Raw genomic sequence first — 20,513 nt, forward strand, 5'->3', positions numbered from 1 at the left:
CGTCATAGCAAAAATGACGACAACTAACTTCATGACGTCAGTCGACACAGAAACATGACGTCACCTGACAGACAGACAGACACACAGACAGACAACTTATTTTTATATATATAGATATAAAAAGCCGATGAAGATGCTCAAAGAGTCTATGCCAAAAAACTTGCTGCTGATAGAAAAAGTCAGAAAAGAAAGCGTGCCGAGGAATCAAAAGAACAGCAAGGAAACAGGCTTGAGGCTGATAGAGAAAGAATGAACAGAAAGCGTGCCGAGGAATCAAAAGAACAGCAAGGAAACAGGCTTGAGGCTGATAGAGAAAGAAAGAACAGAAAGCGTGCCGAGGAACTACCAGAGCACCGCGAAAGCAGACTTGCTGCTAAAAGAGAAAGTGAAAAAAGAAGGCGTGCCGAGGAATGACAAGAACAGCAAGAAATCAGGCTTGCTGCTGATAGAGAAAGTAAGAAAAGAAAGCGTGCCGAGGAATCAGAGCAACCTGAAACTTATCGCCTGGCATTCAGGTACAGCCCAGTCGATGATTATAGCTTGAGTAGATGTCTTCAAATCGGGACAATGTCTAAAATTTGTCCCTATTGCAAGGCCTTGAAATTCAATGGTGAAACAATGGGAATGTGTTGCGCCTCAGGAAAAGTTAAACTTCCTCTATTGGCTGCACCACCAGAGCCATTGAAGACTTTCCTTACTGGAACTACGTCAGAATCTAAGCGTTTTTTGTCAAAAATCAGAAAATACAACTCATGTTTCCAAATGACGTCGTTTGGAGCCCAAATCGAAAATCCAGATCAATTTATGTCTACTTTCAAAGTAAAAGGGCAAATTTATCATAGAGCAGGGTCCCTTCTACCATTCTCAGGCGAGAATCATAAATTTTTACAATTGTACTTCATCAGTGACAGAAATTCTGAATTGAATGCACGTTGCGAAATTTCTCCCAACGTTGAAAGGACAATCGTTTCCCAATTGCAACATCTTTTCCATGAAAATAATAATTTAGTGCGTCTGTTCAAAACAGCCATCGATTTGATGCCTATTGATACGCATAAAATTGTTATTTCCGCTGACAAAACGCCTCCTGGCCAACATGTGCGTAGATACAATGCTCCAACTATCGACGAAGTGGCAATCGTTATGGTCGGTGATCAGTTTTTACCTCGAGATATTATTCTTCATAAGCGAAACGCTCAGTTGTTAAGAATTGCTGAAACTCATCGATGCTACGATGCCCTACAATATCCTATCATTTTTTGGGATGGAGCCGACGGCTATCACTTTAATATTAAATTGATGAATCCAGCCACTAACAAAGAAATGAATAAGAAATGCAGTGCAATGCATTATTATTCCTATAGACTAATGATTCGGCAGGATGAAGAAAATTATATTTTAAAATGCCTTCAATTGTTTCACCAATTTGTCGTTGATATGTATGCTAAAATTGAATCAGAACGTTTGCTATATATCCGCCTGAATCAGACCAAGCTCCGCTCTGAACAATACATTCATTTGCGAGATGCAGTTATAAATGACGGTAATACCACAAACGTTGGAAGATTAACAATTTTACCTTCGTCATATGCTGGCAGTCCCCGTCATATTCATGAATATGCTCAAGATGCTATTGCGTATGTTCGTCTCTATGGTCGTCCAGATTTATTTATTACATTTACATGTAATCAATCTTGGGACGAGATACTGCAGCTTTTACTTCAAGGACAATCGGCGGTTCATAGGCATGACATTACGGCCCGTGTCTTCCGGCAAAAGTTGAAATCACTGATAAACTACACAGTAAAACTTAAAGTGTTTGGGTCAGTGCAATGCTGGATGTACTCAGTGGAATGGCAAAAACGAGGTTTGCCACACGCACATATACTAATCTGGCTACATAAAAAAATTACTTCGAACGAAATTGATGATATGATTTCCGCTGAAATACCTGATAAAAATGTCGATAAGGGGTTACATGATATTATTGTAAAAAATATGATACATAGACCTTGCGGTGCACTGAACGAAAATTCACCATGCATGGCCAAAGGAAGGTGCACAAAGCAATATCCTCGACTTTTAGTATCAAACACAATTACTGGCAATGATGGTTACCCACAATATAGAAAAAGATCTACTGAAGATGGCGGTAAAACAGCAATAATAAAGAAGCGTAACGGTACCACCATCGAAGTAGATAACCAGTGGGTTGTTCCATATTCCCCATTATTATCAAAAACATTTAATGCACACATAAACGTTGAATACTGTAACTCCGTAAAGGCAACCAAATACATATGTAAATACGTCAACAAAGGCAGTGACATGGCAGTTTTTGGCTTGCGGCCCGAAATCAAAGATTTCGACGAAATCGTACAATATCAGGCTGGAAGATACATAAGCAGTAATGAAGCTGTTTGGCGAATTCTTTCATTTCTGATACATGAACGTAGTCCAGCTGTTGTTCACTTAGCGGTACATTTACAGAATGGTCAACGTGTTTATTTCACGGAAACCAACGTGCAACAAAGAGCCCTGAATCCACCTGATACAGCATTAACAGCTTTTTTTTCGCTTTGCAAAAATGATTCTTTTGCAAAAAAAACTGCTGTATACTGAAGTGCCTTCGTATTACACGTGGAATACTAAAAATAAAGTATTTGAACGTCAAAAACGGGGTAAGTCAGTCGATGGCCAACCTACCATCTTCAAAGATACCACGATAGGAAGACTCTACACCGTTCACCCCAATGAACATGAATGCTTCTTTCTACGCCTGGTTTTGGTGAATGTACCCGGTCCGACATCCTTTGAGTATTTGAGAACTGTAAACGGTACTATACATGACACTTACCGTAGTGCATGCCAAGCTCTGAATTTATTGGAGAATAACCAACACTGGGATAACTGTATCAATGACGCGTGCGAAACGTCAACCCCAAGTCAAATTCGTGCACTGTTTGGCATCATTTTAACAACTTGCTCTCCATCAGCTCCTACAGAGTTATGGGAAAAATATAAGTCAAAAATGTCCGAAGATATACTCCATCGAAAACAGTTAGAGACGTCAGATATGACTTTTGATTTTACATCAGAAATGTATAACTACACTTTAGTTATTATAGAAGATTTGTGCGTACGTATGGCAAACAAACCTCTTCAGGATTTGGGAATGCCTTCACCTAACCGTATCGCTGCTGTTTCGACATGTGTAGAATTGGATCGTGAACAAAGTTACAGTACGAGTGATCTATTGTCGTATGTACAAAATAACATTTCCAAGTTAACGTCGGAACAAAAAGACATTTATGATACGATAATGCATTGTGTCGATAACAACGTTGGAGAAATTTTCTTTTTGGATGCGCCAGGAGGTACTGGTAAAACGTTTGTGATAAAACTGATTCTGGCATCAATTGGATCAAAAAATGATATAGCGTTGGCAATTGCGTCGTCCGGAATAGCCGCAACATTGCTGCCTGGTGGAAGAACTGCTCATTCCGCTTTGAAATTGCCTCTGAATTTGCATTCTACAGAAACTCCCACGTGCAATATTTCCAAATCATCTGGGATGGGTAAAGTATTGCAGCAATGCAAACTTATTATTTGGGATGAGTGCACAATGGCACACAAAAAATCACTCGAGGCTCTGGATCAATGCTTGAAAGATTTGAGAGGGAAGTCAAAACCCTTTGGCAGCACATTAATATTGCTTGCGGGGGATTTCAGGCAAACATTACCTATAATACCTAGATCAACTCCTGCAGACAAAATGAATGCTTGCCTGAAAAATTCTAATTTATGGGCACAATTAAAAATATTAAAATTAACTACAAATATGCGTGTCCGATTGCAAAACGATGACTCTGGTCAAACATTTTCAGATCAATGGCTGGCAATTGGAAACGGAAAGCTCCCAGTAGACTCAATTTCAGGACGTATACAACTACCTGCTGATTTCTGTAATTTAGTGACGTCCAAAAATGAATTGATTGAAAAAGTATTTCCGAATATTCTAAAAAATTATAAAACATAATAAATGGCTAAGTGAAAGAGCGATTCTCGCACCCAAAAATATAGACGTCCACGAAATCAACAATATTGTTTTGACCGAGATTCGAGACCAGGCAGTCCTTTACAAGTCAGTCGACACAGTTTTGGAACCAAATGAAGCGGTTAATTATCCATCTGAATTTTTAAATTCCATAGATCTTTCAGGGTTTCCACCACACATGCTACAACTAAAAATAGGCGTACCAATAATACTTTTAAGAAATATCAACCCACCAAAGCTTTGCAATGGCACGCGACTTGCCGTAAAAAAAACAATGGAAAACCTAAAAGAGGCCACAATCTTGACAGGGCCTTTTGAGGGTGAGGCTGTTCTTATTCCTCGCATTCCCATGATTCCAACGGATCTGCCTTTTCAATTTAAAAGATTGCAATTACCAATTCGATTAGCATTTGCAATCACCATTAACAAAGCTCAAGGTCAATCATTAGAAAAATGTGGTATAGATCTTAATACTGATTGTTTTTCCCATGGACAATTGTACGTTGCATGTTCGAGGGTCGGTAAACCTGACAATCTATTTATATGCAGCGACAATTGGACAGCGAAGAATGTTGTATATTCGCAAGTTTTACGCAGTTAATTTGTATTGTATCTATCTATCTATCTATCTATATAAAAACGAGTTGTGTGTATGCATGTTTGTTTGTTTGTAAAAAGAGCGTTTGCATATGACGTCATTATTAGTACATACGGCTTTGTATATGCACAGACAATGGGAAAGCCAAGAATGTTGTATATTCGCAATTTTTACGTAGTTTGAAACACATATATAAATCTATCTATATTCACAGGTGGGACACAGCGACACAACTACAATGGCGCGTAACTAATATGGCGCGTAACGACTTACGCGCGCGGGGGGGCTTGGGGGGGCGCGAAGCGCCCCACCAACTAGGTGTATATATATATATATATATATATATATATATATATATATATATATATATATATATATATATATATATATATATATATATATATATATATATATAATATAAAAAAAAAAAAAATTAGATATCTAGAAAAAAAAATAAACATATAAATACACATAGAAAATATAACCAAAAAAATTAAATATATTTTGTAATATTATAATATACTCTTAAGTGTGCTTGTACGACATTGCATTGTTTTTGTTTTTTACTAGGATAAGCAAATATCTGGTTCTGCTACGAAACAACTAAAAAACTAACCTATTATACATACGGCCACATATTGAAATAAATTAATCAGCTTGTGTCTCTGATAAAATGTGCTGCGGTAAAATCCAACTAAAAATCAAAACGTATAAGAATAGCCCATAAAAAATTATAAACCTGGCTTAAAGTGTAATCATTTGGGGCTTCAACAAATCGCATTGTAAAGTTTCATGAGTTTTGGGGGGAAATTAGATGGATAGATAAGATATTTAGGCGATATTTATTTTTTTTAAATCCCTATCAAAAGCGCACAAAGGGCCAAATGACTTCAAAGTCGACAACTCACAGGGTTACACAAATTTGGCAAAAATGCACAAACAACAACGAAAAAGAAAAATCATAATGAATAATCATCTTTGAGTCAATAATTTAACTGAAAAAGTAAATTAAAAAGAACTGATCTAACTAAACCTACAAACTTAAGTCAGAAAAATAATTAAAAGTGACATTAAAAAAAAGGCGGAGGGCGGTCAAAATAAGCGAATAAATACAAAATAATAGTGAGATATAGATATATATGAAAATTAAAAGGGACAATAAAACATGCCAATATTTTAACTGCATAAAGTCAATAGAGAAGTTAAAAACGATAAAAATTGGTCAAAAGAAAGGAGAAAGGGAGGGGACAAAACTAGACGAATAAACACAAACAAGAAAACGAAAGTTAAATATGTTAAGATTTAAAAGGGCCTCTAAAATGAAATGAGTGGGGGGAGGGGGCAAAACAAGCAAACAGGTGCAATAACCAGGACAGCACCATCAGCCAATAAAAAGAAACAAACAAGTGGGATATTATATTTAGATCTTCTGTGATGAATATCTGGAAGTAACGCAGAAAATTGGGGACAAAATAGGGATGGGCTCAAAATAAGCTCGAGGCGGCCATAGTCTGGATGGGGAGTGAAGTTTGGGGGAAATACTTGCCGTCGGAGTGTTTGTTATTGCATAATTTGAAAAACGGAGGCACATCGAAACCCTCCTGTGCTCGAAGGTTCTTAAACTATTTATTTTTATTTTTTATTATATTTTCTTTTTTTTTTTTTTTTTTTTAGCGAAGAGTATACCACCTTGCCTTCTTTGAAAATTATTCGCTAGGTTCTTTTTTGGATTGATTCATTTTTTTTCCCTATTCTTAGCAAGAGATACTTGGGTACCAAACTGGACTAGCATTGGCGAAAGTAACGGAGGCCTTCATACTACCTAGCACAGATGTTTGACTGTTTCCTCCCATGGTTAAAAAAATGTAGCTGTTTCGTCGTCTCTTGTTAAAGAGGACAAACAAGGGCTTTGAAAGAAACTCACTGAAGACAGGTTCTAAAGGTCCCTAAAGTTCTAAACACCTTGAGCGTGCCTGTTTTCATGGTCCAGGATTCTGAATTGGGTTTAAGTAATATTTTAGCTTTATTATTCTTGTATAAAACGCAGCCCAGTACGCTTGACATTTTAGTTTAAATTCAGAATCAACGAGTAGCAATAGAGCACTGAGCTACACTCGATGAAAAGAAAGACCGATTTTTTTTTATCTCTTGCAAAACAGCTTTGATTATATTTTATTCTATTGGCCATAGAAATTAAAATCATTAGGTCATTCAACGTCTGGGTATTTTGTGACGTCAATCATATGAAAAATGCTTTTCATAATTATTTAATGTCCTAAATAAACTTTCCCTAATTCAGAACAATTGTTATGCAAGCATGTTCCCCAGAACTCTAACCACCCTCACCAGCTTTTGAAGACTCCTTTTCTGGGTGGTGTGTCTTAATCCTTAATTATACATTTAATTTTCGATGACCCTGGATAAAATTTCTCAAAACTAAAGAATATGATTTAATTTTTTTTTTTTACCTTTTGACACCTTCGTCTTCAAATTTTGACGAGAACGCTGCGACGAAGGTTTGCTAAGACCTGACTCCACCAATTGAGGAGTTTGGACATCAGAAAATATGTTTTCTAAACTGGGAGCAGGTTCCTTCTGCTCTTCAGGTATAGAGCAGCTTGACTGAGGTGTGGACTTTCCATCTTCAGCAGTAACATTCAATCCAGGGTCGGAAGAATTAACTCTATCCTGAAAGGACAAATCACTCGAATTAACAGGGTTTGCTACCTTTTCTAAGAGATAATGAACCACAGATGTTTGTCCTTCTTGCAAGGCATAATGTAAAGGCGTCATTTCAACTGATCTGGCCGTCAACTCAACCAAATTCTTTCCTACGAGCGTCTACAATAATATTTAAAAATATTTAGTGATTTTATGACAGTTTTGATTTCTGTTTAGATCTTACTTTGGCATTAAAGCCTTGCTGGCAAGACGAATATGGAAGAACTATCATAATTATTATTTTTTCCCCATATTTTCATTATTAAGCAGTCTCTGATAACCATCTGTAAGCAAAAAGAAACAAGAGCCAATAATAAGTTGAATAAGAGCTAAAAGCGCATATTGCACTTGTGACAAGGTCGGAAGAGCCAAGAGCTCATATGGCAAAATTCTAGGAATCAATAGATTGGTTTAAAAGGAAAATCATAGGCTTAATACAGGTCGGGATTTAAAATTTGAACTCTGATACACAAGGTACTTCTAAATATCAAAATTCATTAAGATCCGATCACCAATTCGTAAGTTAAAAATACCTTTTTTTTTTCTATTTATTTTTCTCCTTTTCAGCTCCCCAAAAGGTCAAATCAGGGAAAACAACTTTATCAAGTCAGTTTGTGCAGGTCCCTGAAACACCTACCAATTTTCCTCGTCCTAGCACATCAAGAAGCACCAAATTCGCCAAAGCACTGGACCCCCTAGCTCCCCCAAAGAACACGAATACAGTCTTGTTACATCAATCGCGTATCTAAGACATTTGCTTATTATACCCGACAAGTTTCATCCCAATCTCTCTACTCTAAGCGTTTTCCAAGATTTCCCGTTTCCCCCTCCAACTCCTCTCTATGTCACCAGATCTGATTGGATTTAAAATAAGAGCTCTGAGACATGAGTTCCTTCTAAATATTAAATTTCATTAAGATATGGTCACCCATTCTTAAGCTAAAAATATCTCAATTTTTCCGAATTAACACCCCCCAACTCCTAAAAAGAGAGTGGATACCTTCCAATTATGTCAATCAAGTATCTAGAACGTGTGCTTATTCTTCCCATCAAATTTCATCCCGATCTCCACTCTAGGCGTTTTCCAAGATTTCCGGCTTTCAACATTTCTGTCACCCCCCCCCCTCTCCAACCCACTATGTCCCCAAATCCGATTCAAATTGAAAATGGAGCATCTGAGACATAAGATCTTTCTATATATCAAGTTTCATTAAGATCTGATCACCCATTCGTAAGATAAGATACCAAAATTTTCCCGTTTTTCAAAATTTCCGGTTTCCCCTCAAACGCCCCTCAATGTCACAGGATCTGGTCGGATCCGGTGATAAGGTCGGAATCTGGATCCAGGTCTGGTCAGAATTTAAAATGAGAGCTCTAAAGCACAAGATCCTTCTAAATATAAAATTTTATCAAGATCTGATTACCCTTTTGTAAGTTACAAATACCTCATTTTTTTCTAATTTTTCCGAATACCCACCCCCCCCCCCCCTCCAGCTCCCCAAAAGATAGTGGATCCGGTCCGGTTATGTCAATTACGTAGCTTTGACCTGTGCTTATTCTTCCCACTAAGTTTCATCATGATCTTTGCACTCTAAGCCTTTTCCAAGACTTTCGCCCCCCAACTCCCCCAATGACACTGGATCCGGTCGGGATTTAAGATAAGAGATTCGAGTTACAAGGTTCTTCTAAATGTCGAAATTTAATTAAGATCGATCATTCCTTCGGAATCTGGATCCAGGTCTGGTCAGAATTTAAAATGAGAGCTCTAAAGCACAAGATCCTTCTAAATATAAAATTTTATCAAGATCTGATTACCCTTTTGTAAGTTACAAATACCTCATTTTTTTCTAATTTTTCCGAATACCCACCCCCCCCCCCCCTCCAGCTCCCCAAAAGATAGTGGATCCGGTCCGGGTTATGTCAATTACGTAGCTTTGACCTGTGCTTATTCTTCCCACTAAGTTTCATCATGATCTTTGCACTCTAAGCCTTTTCCAAGACTTTCGCCCCCCAACTCCCCCAATGACACTGGATCCGGTCGGGATTTAAGATAAGAGATTCGAGTTACAAGGTTCTTCTAAATGTGAAATTTAATTAAGATCCGATCATTCCTTCGCAAGTTAGAAATACCTCATTTTTTCTATATTTTCAGAATTAACCCTCCCCCAAAGAGAGCAGATATGCCGCCTTGGCCGAGAGGGTTGGTGCGCTGGATTCGGGATTCCTTGTCTGAGAGGACGCAGGTTCGAATCCCGGTGTACCCAATTCTTCAGTTGGGACGGGGGTCAGTGGCGTGACTCTGTAAGCTTAGCAAGAGTCGACCCAGCTCTAAATGGGTACCTGGAGAAATCTGGGGAAGGTAAACAGGAAGGGTGTGCAAAAGCACAGGATGGCTGGCCCCCAGCCCCCCATTGCACTTCCTGGCTGAAGGGCCAAGAAACGGAGATCAGCACCGCCGGTACGGGCTGTAAAGTCTAATGCCGTATCTCTAAAGAGAGCGGACCCATTCAGGTTATATTAATTACGTATCTAGAGCTTTTGCTTAGCTTTTCCACCAAGTTTCATTCCGATCCCTCCACTCTAAGCATTTACCATGATTTTCAGTTTTCCCTCCAACTCCCCCCACTATCACCAGATACGGCCGGGATTTAAAATAAAAGCTCCAAGGCAAGAGGTCCTTCTAAATATCAAATTTTATTGAGATCCGATCACCCATTCGTAAGTCAAGATACCTCGTTTTTCTAATTTTTCTGAATTAACCGTCCCCCCCCCCCAGATGATCGAATCGGAGAAACGACTATTTCTAATTTAATCTGGTCTGGTTCCTGATACGCCTGCCAAATTCTATCGGCATAGCTTATTTCGAACTGCCTAAACTAGCAAAACCAGGACAGAGAGACCGACACACCGACAGAATTTGCGATCGCTTTATGTCATTGGCTTAATAGCAAGTGCCATAAAAAATAATGTTTTCATGAGAATGTATATAGACAAAAATTCACTATCGCATAAAAAAAACTATCTAAATCTAGATTAAAATGTATTTATTGAGTTAGTCCAAAAAGTCCGGGTAACTTATAAGAGAGGGAACGTTCATTTTAATATTAAGAATAATTGATTTAATTAGTGTAATAGGCAAAATTAGGGTAGCAATATGGGTTTACTCTCAAATTCTGATAGAAAAATGATTAGAGAGGGTAAACAATAGCGAGTGACAGTGAAATACGTAATTGACATGACCGGAGCGGATCCACTATCTGAGAGAGAGAGAGGAGAGAGAGAGAGAGAGAGAGAGAGAGAGAGAGAGAGAGAGAGAGAGAGAGAGAGAGAGAGAGAGATCCGAGTTGCAAGGTTCTTCTAAATATGAAATTTAATTAAGATCTCATCATTCCTTCGTAAGTTAAAAATACCTCATTTTTTTCTATTTTTTCAGAATTAACCCTCCCCCAAAGAGAGCGGATCCATTCCTGTTATATCAATTACGTATCAAGGACTTTTGCTTAGCTTTTCCACCACGTTTCATTCTAATCCCTCCACTCTAAGCAATTACCAAGATTTTAGGTTTTCCCCTCCAACTCCCCACACTATCACCAGATACGACCAGGATTTAAAATAAAAGCTCTAAGGCATGAGGTCTTTCTAAATGTCAAATTTCATTGAGATCCTATCACCCATTCGTAAATCAAGTTACCTCATTTTTTCTAATTTTTCTGAATTAACCGTCCCCCCACTCCCCCCCCCCCCCCAGATGGTCGGAGAAACAACTATTTCTAATTTAATCTGGTCTGGTCCCTGATACGTTTCCAAATTATATCGTCATAGCTTATTTCGAACTGCCTAAACTAGCAAAACCAGGACAGAGAGACCGACCGACCGACAGAATTTGCGATCGCTTTATGTCACTGGGTTCATAGCAAGTGCTATAAAAATAATGTTTTCATGACGGTGTGTACATAGACAAAAATTTACTATCGCATAATAAAACTATCTAAATCTAGATTAAAATGTATTTATTGAGTTAGTCCAAAAAGTCCGGGTAACTTATAAGACAGGGAACGTTCATATTAATATTAAGAATAATTGATTTAATTAGTGTAATTGGCAAAATCAGGGTAGCAATATGGGTTTACTCTCAAAGAGAAAGAGAGAAAGAGAGAGAGAGAGAGGAGAGAGAGAGAGAGAGAGGAGAGAGAGAGAGGAGAGAGAGAGAGAGAGAGAGAGAGAGAGAGAGAGAGAGGGAGAGAGAGAGAGGGAGAGAGAGAGAGGGAGAGAGAGAGAGAGAGAGAGAGAGAGAGAGAAGTTCACCTTTTCTTTCAAAGGTTCACCTTTTGACACCCCTGTCTTCAACTTTTGAAGAGAGCTCTGGGACGAAGATTTGCTCGGACCTGACTCCACCAATTGAGGAGTTTGAACATCAGAAGAAGTTTCATCTGAAGTAGAAGCAGTTTCCTTTCCAACAGCAGCAGAAGATTTGCTAAAGAATGACTCTTTACGCTGTCTAAAAAAAAAAAAAAAAAATTAAAGAAGTTCTACGGACAATTAGAACTTCACGAGATAGCGAAACAATGCTTCTTGAGTATGTTTTGAGCAAAGTTTTTGAGTATGTTTAGCTACCTTTTGTAAGTTGAGTATGTTTAGCTACCTTTTGGATGCCAGCATGCCTACCGTGTTTTAACTTCTGTACTTTTCAAGGCTCAAGCCAGTGGCTCTGAGGCCATTTTTGTGCCCTAAACCTGTCTAAAGCTTTTGACATTGCTTCTCCTGCTCAAATTATGTTTTCATTCAGCCGCAATCAGGGTTACTGAGTGCAGCGTATAGTTGTTTTTTAGTTCAATGTGCAGTGCCCTGATTGCACTACTTGAGCCAGTACCTACCGACATATTTTTTAGAGTTGTAGTGACTGTTTTTCACTCTGCAAAGTTATGACGTGAAATTAGTCGAGAATCCACATAGTCTATCTGCAGTCTCGTCAATTTATATTGTATGCCTTAATGAGCACTTATTCTCAAAGTAATTTCAGATGAAAGTTTACAATAAACACCAGTGAATCAGTTTGAAAAGATAGTACATATATTTTTTTCCTACCTATGCACATGAATACAGCGAATTTCCCAACAAATACGAAAATTTTGCTATCGCTTTTGATGGGCTTTTGATGTGAAAAAAGTTAACAGCAGCCATAAAAAGAGAAACGTCACTGGGAAAAGGTATAATACTTCATTAAAAACTTCATTAAAAATTCACTTCATTAATTTTTTTATTAAAAACTGCATTATATTAGGTATAATACTTCATTAAAAGGTATTAAAACATATTAAATAGTTATTAAAGCTTTATGCTAGGATTCCCAAGCTAGCTTTGCACCACTCCCAAGGATCCAGAGGGACAAGTAATATAGTAAAGCATGTCTTTCATCAATTTCTTGCTTTATCTTTCAAGATTAAGCTACAGGAAGAGTTCTAGGCAAACTATAGCTTCGACAAAAATGCGTCTCCCATGACATAGGACATACACCACCATTGATTCTACCTTCAATTTGACAAGAAAAATGATTGTAATTCTTTGTACTCATAATCTATTACCATCAATAGTCGCTCATTCTTAAGATCTTCATTAGGCATGTCGCCAAACTAGGATGGTCCCATTCTAAAACTATGTTTATCTATTCCAGTCGATGTAAAACAAATCCTTAGGAGTAATCTAAACCACTCTTAGCAAATCTATGCAAGAGATTTTATGCTGTGCGAATAAGAATTGAAATAAGTGCTTGAGGGAAACTTTTTTTAGCTTAGCGTCGGGCCAGTAAAACTAATGACCTCATGTACCTCTTAGTTCAGACTGCTTCAGGTGCCACTTAGTCTGAGTTACTAATGAGTTCATTATCTCAGTTATTTACTTCTAAAAGGCCCAATTAAAACTAACTCAAAAATAAAAATCCATCTTACCCAATGTCTATCGAATCTACCCAAGCTTTCAGCACTTTTGGAGCTTTCAGCAACTTCATGTTAACATTTTTCAATTTTTTAACTTCGTCTCGACTTCTTATTAAAGCTTCACCTAAAAAATACATTTGCTCTTCCTCTTCTACATCTTTCAGCAACCTCATATTTTCATCTTCCAATTTTTTAACTTCTTCTAGACTTGTTGACAAAGCCTTGAATAAATTAGACGCTAGCTCACTTGGTAGTTTACCTTTGACCTTACGCTGTTCCAGCTGTAAAAATCAAAAGCATCAGGACGCACAAGCAAAATGCTAGGGCGCTTGTAGAAAGTTCTCCAGGAGAGGGGGGGGGGGCGCAGACGCCAAAATAGCAGCAATGGTAGAGGGACAAGGAATATATATTTTAGGATGTTTTTCTTAGGCTTAAATTTATTTTTATCTCATACAAAACGAGCATACAAAAATTCAATCAAAACATAATTAAAAAAATAAATAAAAACAAAAATTAAAAATATCTCATACAAAATTTACATAGAAAATGAAAAGAAAAACTCTGTAAATTTTGGACGACGAGGATTCCTGACAACCGGAATAGTTGTCCTATGCGTTGTGGCTTGGTGGGGACCACGGCTGGATATTTCATGGATTATAAGGGATGTTTCATTTTGATTCAGATTTTTTTTGCTTATATTTGAGTTGGGAAGGGGGCAATGTACTTATTTTTTTCCCGGGCACCACCAACCCAAGGAAAGGATCTGATTTTTGTTTAGAATAACAAATCCCCCCTTCCCAAAACCCTGTATATTGACACAACTGAAAATAGGAAAATGATAAGATATGAATTGCAAATAATTGCTGTCACAAGCCCCAAAGGGTCAAATTTAAATTTCGAGTCAAAAAGCAAAAACAGGATAGAAACTCAAATAAAGGTTTAAAAATTGAAGATAAATTCCATATTAATAATTATTCATTAATTATTAAGAGAAGAAACTATGTCGTCTTTGAAAAAATTAACAACAACATATAGTTTTGTCCAGAGAAACTATAAAACTAATTTATTACATATAACTAATTACCAAAACGAAGAAATTAACTTGTTTATTTGATTCATTTTTCTTCTTTACATTGGGCGGATGATATGCAACCAACTTCAGGCAGAACAAAAAAAAATTGTTTTATTTATAACTAATGATCAGCAGACAAGCCATCTGCATATTTCATATTATAAAAAAACCTAATTCAAACCAAACAATCTTTCTACCTAAAAAACATTATAAGCTGGGTCCACAGAAATTTTACTGATTTATAGGTTTCAATTAAATTGTATTAAGTAATTTAAAATAGCCAGTTTTGCCAAATTAGCAAAAGAAAAATCTGAAAACACTATCTCGATGGGCTTCAAATAAAGGAGGGGGAATCAACTGCTCCCTTGGATTTTTTTGCCCTGTCCCTGGATTTAGAAAACAAAACCTTTCTTTTACTGAAAATGTCCTTTTTGGTATTTAAATGGGAAAAAATTCCCCCCTACACTCTATATTTTGTAATTACTTTTCATGCATTTCCATTGCAAATGCTTTGTTTTTTTTTGGCACTTGGTATCTACCAAGTAGCATATAGCTCCTAGAGTCCTAGATACGTGATTGACATAACCAGAACGGATCTGCTCTCTTTGGGGGAGTTGGGAAGGGAGGGTTAATTCTGAAAAATTAGAAAAAATGTGGTATTTTTAAGTTAAGAAAGGATGATCAGATCTTAATGAAATTTGAAGTTTGGAAGGATATAGTGTCTCAGAGCGCTTAATTTAAATCCCGACCAGATCCAGTGGCATTGAGGGGAGTTAGAGGGGGAGCCTAAAATCTTGGAAAACGCTTAGAGTGGAGGGATAGGGATGAAACTTGGTGAGAAAAATAAGCACAAGTCCTAGATACGTGATTGAGATAACTGAAACGGACCCGCTCTCTTTGGGGGAGTTGGGAGGGGAGGGTTAATTCTGAAGATTAGATAAAAAGAGGTATTTTTAACTTACGATGGAGTGATCGGATCTTAATGAAATTTCGTATTAGAAGGACCTCGTAACTCAGACCTCTTATTTTCAATCCCAACAATATCCAGCGTCGTTGGAAGATGGGGGAGGCGACCAGAAATCTTGGAAAACGCTTAAAGCGGAGAGACCAGGATGAAACTTGGTGGGAAGAATAAGCACAAGTCCAAGTCACGTGACTGACATAACCGGACCAGATCCGCTTTCTTTGGTTGAGATGGGGGGAGGGGGGAGTAATTCAGAAAAATTGAAAAAATGAGGTATTTGTAACTTATGAATGGAGATCAGATCTTAATGAAATTCGATATTTAGAAGGATCTTGTGCTTTAGAACTCTCATTTTGAATCCCGACCAGATCTGGTGACATTGAAGGGAAGTGGAAGGGGGAAGTAGAGTTCTTGGAAAACGTGAAAATCGAGGCATATTACGAATGGGTGATTGGATCTTAATGAAACTTGATATATCAAATTTCATTAAGATTGAATCACCCTTTTGTAAGTTATATATACCTCATTTTTTCTAATTTTTCCAAATTACCCCCCAAACTCCCCAAAGAGAGTGGATCCAGTCCGGTTATACTAGTCACGTATCTTGGACTTGTGCTTATTCTTCTCATTAGGTTTCATCCTGATCTCTCCACTCTAAGCATTTTCCGATATTTCCGGTCCCCCCGACTCCCCCCAATGACACTGGATCCGGTTGGGATTTAAATTAGGAAATTAAAATTAAATTCGGGATTTACAGTTACGAGGTCCTTCCAAATGTGAAATTTTTCATTGAGATCTGATCACTTTTTCGTAAGTTAAAAAAATCTCATTTTTCTAATTTTTCAGAGCTAACCCTCGATCCCAACTCTCCAAAAGAGAACGAACCTGTTCCAGTTATTTAAATCACGTATCTAGGACTTTCGCTTATTTTTCCCACCAAGTTTCAACCCAATCCCTCCACTCTTAGCGTTTTTTAAGATTTTAGGTTTGCCCGTCCAACTCTCCTCGCCCAGTTTCTCTCTCCTCATTTCAGAATTCAAAATAAGAGCACTGAGACACGATATCCTTCTAAATGTCTAATTTCATTAAGATCGGATCACATGTTCGTAAGTTAAAACTACCTCATTTAACAACCGCTTGGCAGTGATTACAGTATAAAACTTCAGCTATTATGGGGGAAATTTGCACTTTAGAAGGCAATATGACTGAACAATAAAAAAAAAAACTTCAGTAACTACAGGTAAAATCTGCACTTTTTAAGGCAGTATAGTTGACTTGAAAAACATAGCATTGATATTACTAGTCGAGCTCGTCGACTTCGACAATCTCGTTGTCCCTGTTCAAACAGTTGATTCCTTGACATTCTCCGCACGCATACGTACACGCTAATTCATTTTTCTTGCAGCTGCATCGCGAGTTCTCGCAGCCTGTCTTACAGTCGCATCTCGTCACTCGAAAGAATCTGAGGAGCGGGCAACAAATCGGTCATCACAGGTGAGCATTAATGGTCTTTGAGGACCCACCCCTAGTATGCCGGGTCGAATTAAACCCGATTGAACTTAACCTAAAATACAGGTTAAGAAACAACAAAATAAACGAAAAAGAAGAATAAAACCAATAGGTCATTCGTGAGGACGGACAAACAATAAATAAGAACTAATCAAAAATAAAAAAAAGATTAAGCAAAGAAAAATATAGTCTCACCTGAGGTGGCGGACATAGAGAAATAGTTTCAGAAAGACAACCACAAGTGATTGTGCCTGTAAAAGGCGCATAATACTTTTCCCAGATTCGATGAAACATTGACATTACCGTCTGCAAGAACAAAACAAGGACGATAAAAAGAAAATAACGAAAATCCTATACGATGAATATACAGTACGTGTGTGTAGCCATGCATCACAGAGAGAGATTTTTGGAGTTTGGACGATAGGCGGGACAAGAGAAGAATGTTGAACGTTATTTTATATATGGTGTGCTTGATATATTTATTTTTTCTTTTTGTAACCATGATCTATGTAGCTTTAAAACATTTAAAGTGTATTGATCATGTGTGTGACATTTTGTGTAATGTGACTTTTATTGTATTATGTGCCTTTTTTCGTTTTCTTTTTGCAATTGTTATGCTTTTTTGATAGTTATTATTATATACCCTATTATGTGGGTTAGTATCATGTGGTATTATTTGTTGCTTTTTGCCATGGCCCCTAAGTGACTTTCATTGCAATAAATATTTATCTATCTATCTATAAATGACAATTGACGACTAAAATAAATAACTATAATATCATATGAATTATATAAATGACTTGGCATGCGGCTAACTGATCATTTATACTACAAAGCAGTGTTAAACTTTGTTAGGGTCACTTTGGTCAACCACTTTTTGCTATACACATTAATATACAATGTCAGATGCGTTATACCCACATGATTATACCTACTTAAATTAGCGAAAAAAACTACACTGGATGCAACAGACGTTTTCCTAATTCAAATCTTCAAAATCTACGTTATTGGTTTTAAGAAGGAACAAAATGTTACTCCTTTTAGAGAACATACTTCTAAAAATTGAAAAATGCAAGTCCCATTATAAAAACTTAATTTTAGACTCGTTGTATTAGTCACATCTCTGACTTGCCATTCTGCGCCCTGTCTAAAAACTGTACCAGTCGTCAAAGTATTAATAGGATATAAATTTGCTGCATTAAAAAAAAATTCTATCCAAGCTAGATCAAAGTATTAAGTTTATAAAAAAAAACAAAAAAAAAAAGCATTATATACCGCAAAGTCAAATGATTGAAATACCAGTACGGCTAAAATGCAGAAATAAGCTGACTACCTTCTTGACTATCTTTTCTTAACCGGTTTGTAAATAATATCTACTGTTTTTTTTTTCAACTGATTTCATTTTATTTTCACTGCTCAGTCAGCGTTGTTGAAACGCTTCATGAGCGAGAAATGCATAAACGACCCGGAAAAACGTATCGAATGTCGAAGAAATGTTGTTACATTAAACCAATTGTGCAATTTTCTAGGTAAAGCACCTCAAAAACTCAACAATTATCGAGAGTTTTTCAGGATAATGATCAATAGCATCAAAAATACTATTAATGACACCTGGCATTGTCTTCTTAAAAAAATAAATGATGCATATTGCAATTATGTCGCTAAAAAAAGAGTAGGTCACTAAAAATCATAATAAAATTATTATCATATTAAAACCACAACATGATCTTTCTCATTATCACATTTCTAATTCATTTTGATACTTTCTTTAACAGATACAAAATTTGATTATCCTTACTCCTTCTTCCCTGAATTTTCTTTAAAATAAAACGCTCTGGAAACATACGGAAAAATTTCTTGGTTAAATTCACAGGTATTTTTCTTGTAAATTTCTATTTCACAACTACGAATAGAAAATAGTCACAAACTTTTTATGACAAAACTCTGGAAAAATTCAGTACTATGAAGCCTGGAACACTGCAAGATACGACGTGACTAATCCAGGCGGAGACGCGTAAGCTAGGGTGCAGCTTATGGGTAGTTTACATTCACATTTATACAAATTAGTCTAGCACCAAGACAGTTGCTACCCCCACCACTAGGCTTGAATGTGAATTATTCATATCTATTGAACAACAACAACAAAACTCACCAAAAAACTAGCCTCTGGTTGCGTTCTAGAACGCAATTATCACTAATTATGAATAATATTCTTTACTATTACCTTTAACCAAAAATTGGAGATGACGACAAATTTCGCTCTAAAATACTTATAATGCATAAAAGGAGATAATAAATTCGTCCATTTTGTATTTATAAATGCTTTATTTTTGTGCTAACTAGCCTCTTAAAATAAAATAATTAATTATCATTAATGATAACCGAGTTTTTAACAAATCTCTAAATTAACATATATGATATCATTAAATAATAAAAAAAATTAAAAGTAGAGAAGAGAAGAGAAGAAAGGAAGAAAAGATTCTGCTCTTACCCAACTCCTAGTTCCAACAACCATTCCTACGAACAATTCATTCTGCTAACAAAACCCCCTTTTTCTGTCCAACACAAAAAAGAATTCTTTTCATGGCGAACTTGGGAGCAAATCAATTTCTATTTCAAAATATACTATACTTCAAAAGTCATTCAACCGGCACAAATTGCTTTTGAGAAATTAACAAATGTTTAGATTCAATTTCACCAAGTATAACAACAGATAGCATAGGAAATGTCTATTTGAGGGGTTTTTCGAGTGATAACCAAACAACTGAACAGTTACGTTCTTAGATTTCGAAATATTTGTTATTTTAGATTAAGTAAACATTGACACAAGCAAAGAGAAGGAATAAGTCAAGTAGCCAAATCGAATGTCTTTTATCACACAAATATACATTAAGCAAGTCTTAACTCTCCATTAAATCTAAAACAGCTTGTATGTATGTAGTCCAGCATCATCAAAGACGTAGCAAAAGCATGAATCCACATCTTCCTTTTCCGACTAACCAAAAGCTAAATTTACCAAAAGGTGCAATTAGTACTCTATTCCACTTTAGCAAAGGAATATCTAAAATATACTACCTCCACAACACTTTCTGTGTCGTGGAACACGAGAGAAGGCTATCAAATCATTTTTCATGGAGGGAACAGGAGAAATTAAGAAAAAAGTACTTTCCAGGCAATAATATTTCAATTTTGTGGTATGGGATGTCCCTCAAAACAGCTGGAGGGATTATCACTGGTTTCTACACCCTCCCCCCATTTTATATTCTATGTTCTTTCTCGCTATTCTTACCCAATGATACATTTTTTTTTTCTGGTCTTTTGTTTGCCTATATCTTAGTGAATCTAATCTTACTTATATTAAATAAAAAAACAAGTCTTTTTAATTGAAAGTAAGGAGCGATATTAAACTTCAAACGAACAGAAATTATTTCGTATAAGAAAGGGGCTGTCCCCTCCTCAATGTCCCACTCTTCACGCTAAAGTTTTTATTGTTTTAAAAAGTAGAGCTTAGAGAAAAAGTCAACCTTTCATATAAGAAATTAATTTGTGTTTGTTTTAAGTTTTAATATCGCTCCTTACTTTCAGTTAAAATACTTGTTTTTTTTTACTTGATTTCTGAACGTTTTTGAATTAATACAGGTTTTGATTTTAGCTTATCG

The 20,513-nt window shown here is 36.5% G+C and overlaps 2 protein-coding genes across 5 annotated transcripts in view; both read right to left on the reverse strand.

The window, feature by feature from the left end:
- Positions 1 to 20,513, reverse strand: part of LOC136034606 (integrator complex subunit 14-like) — a 372,471-nt gene that overhangs the window by 119,220 nt on the left and 232,738 nt on the right. The window lies entirely within an intron of this gene.
- LOC136034607 (zinc finger protein 572-like) overlaps positions 1 to 20,513 on the reverse strand; it is a 50,293-nt gene that overhangs the window by 14,218 nt on the left and 15,562 nt on the right. For both annotated transcript variants that reach the window (XM_065715888.1, XM_065715887.1), the window contains 4 exons: positions 17,050 to 17,160; positions 13,322 to 13,590; positions 11,682 to 11,874; positions 7,124 to 7,343 (listed from right to left, as the gene is read on the reverse strand). In XM_065715888.1, coding sequence (XP_065571960.1) covers positions 7,124 to 7,343; positions 11,682 to 11,874; positions 13,322 to 13,590; positions 17,050 to 17,154 — 787 coding nt within the window. In that variant the 5' untranslated portion in view covers positions 17,155 to 17,160. The remainder of the gene's footprint in view (positions 1 to 7,123; positions 7,344 to 11,681; positions 11,875 to 13,321; positions 13,591 to 17,049; positions 17,161 to 20,513) is intronic.

This window comes from Artemia franciscana, chromosome 13 (genome assembly GCF_032884065.1).
Source record: "Artemia franciscana chromosome 13, ASM3288406v1, whole genome shotgun sequence".
Lineage (NCBI taxonomy): Eukaryota > Metazoa > Arthropoda > Branchiopoda > Anostraca > Artemiidae > Artemia > Artemia franciscana.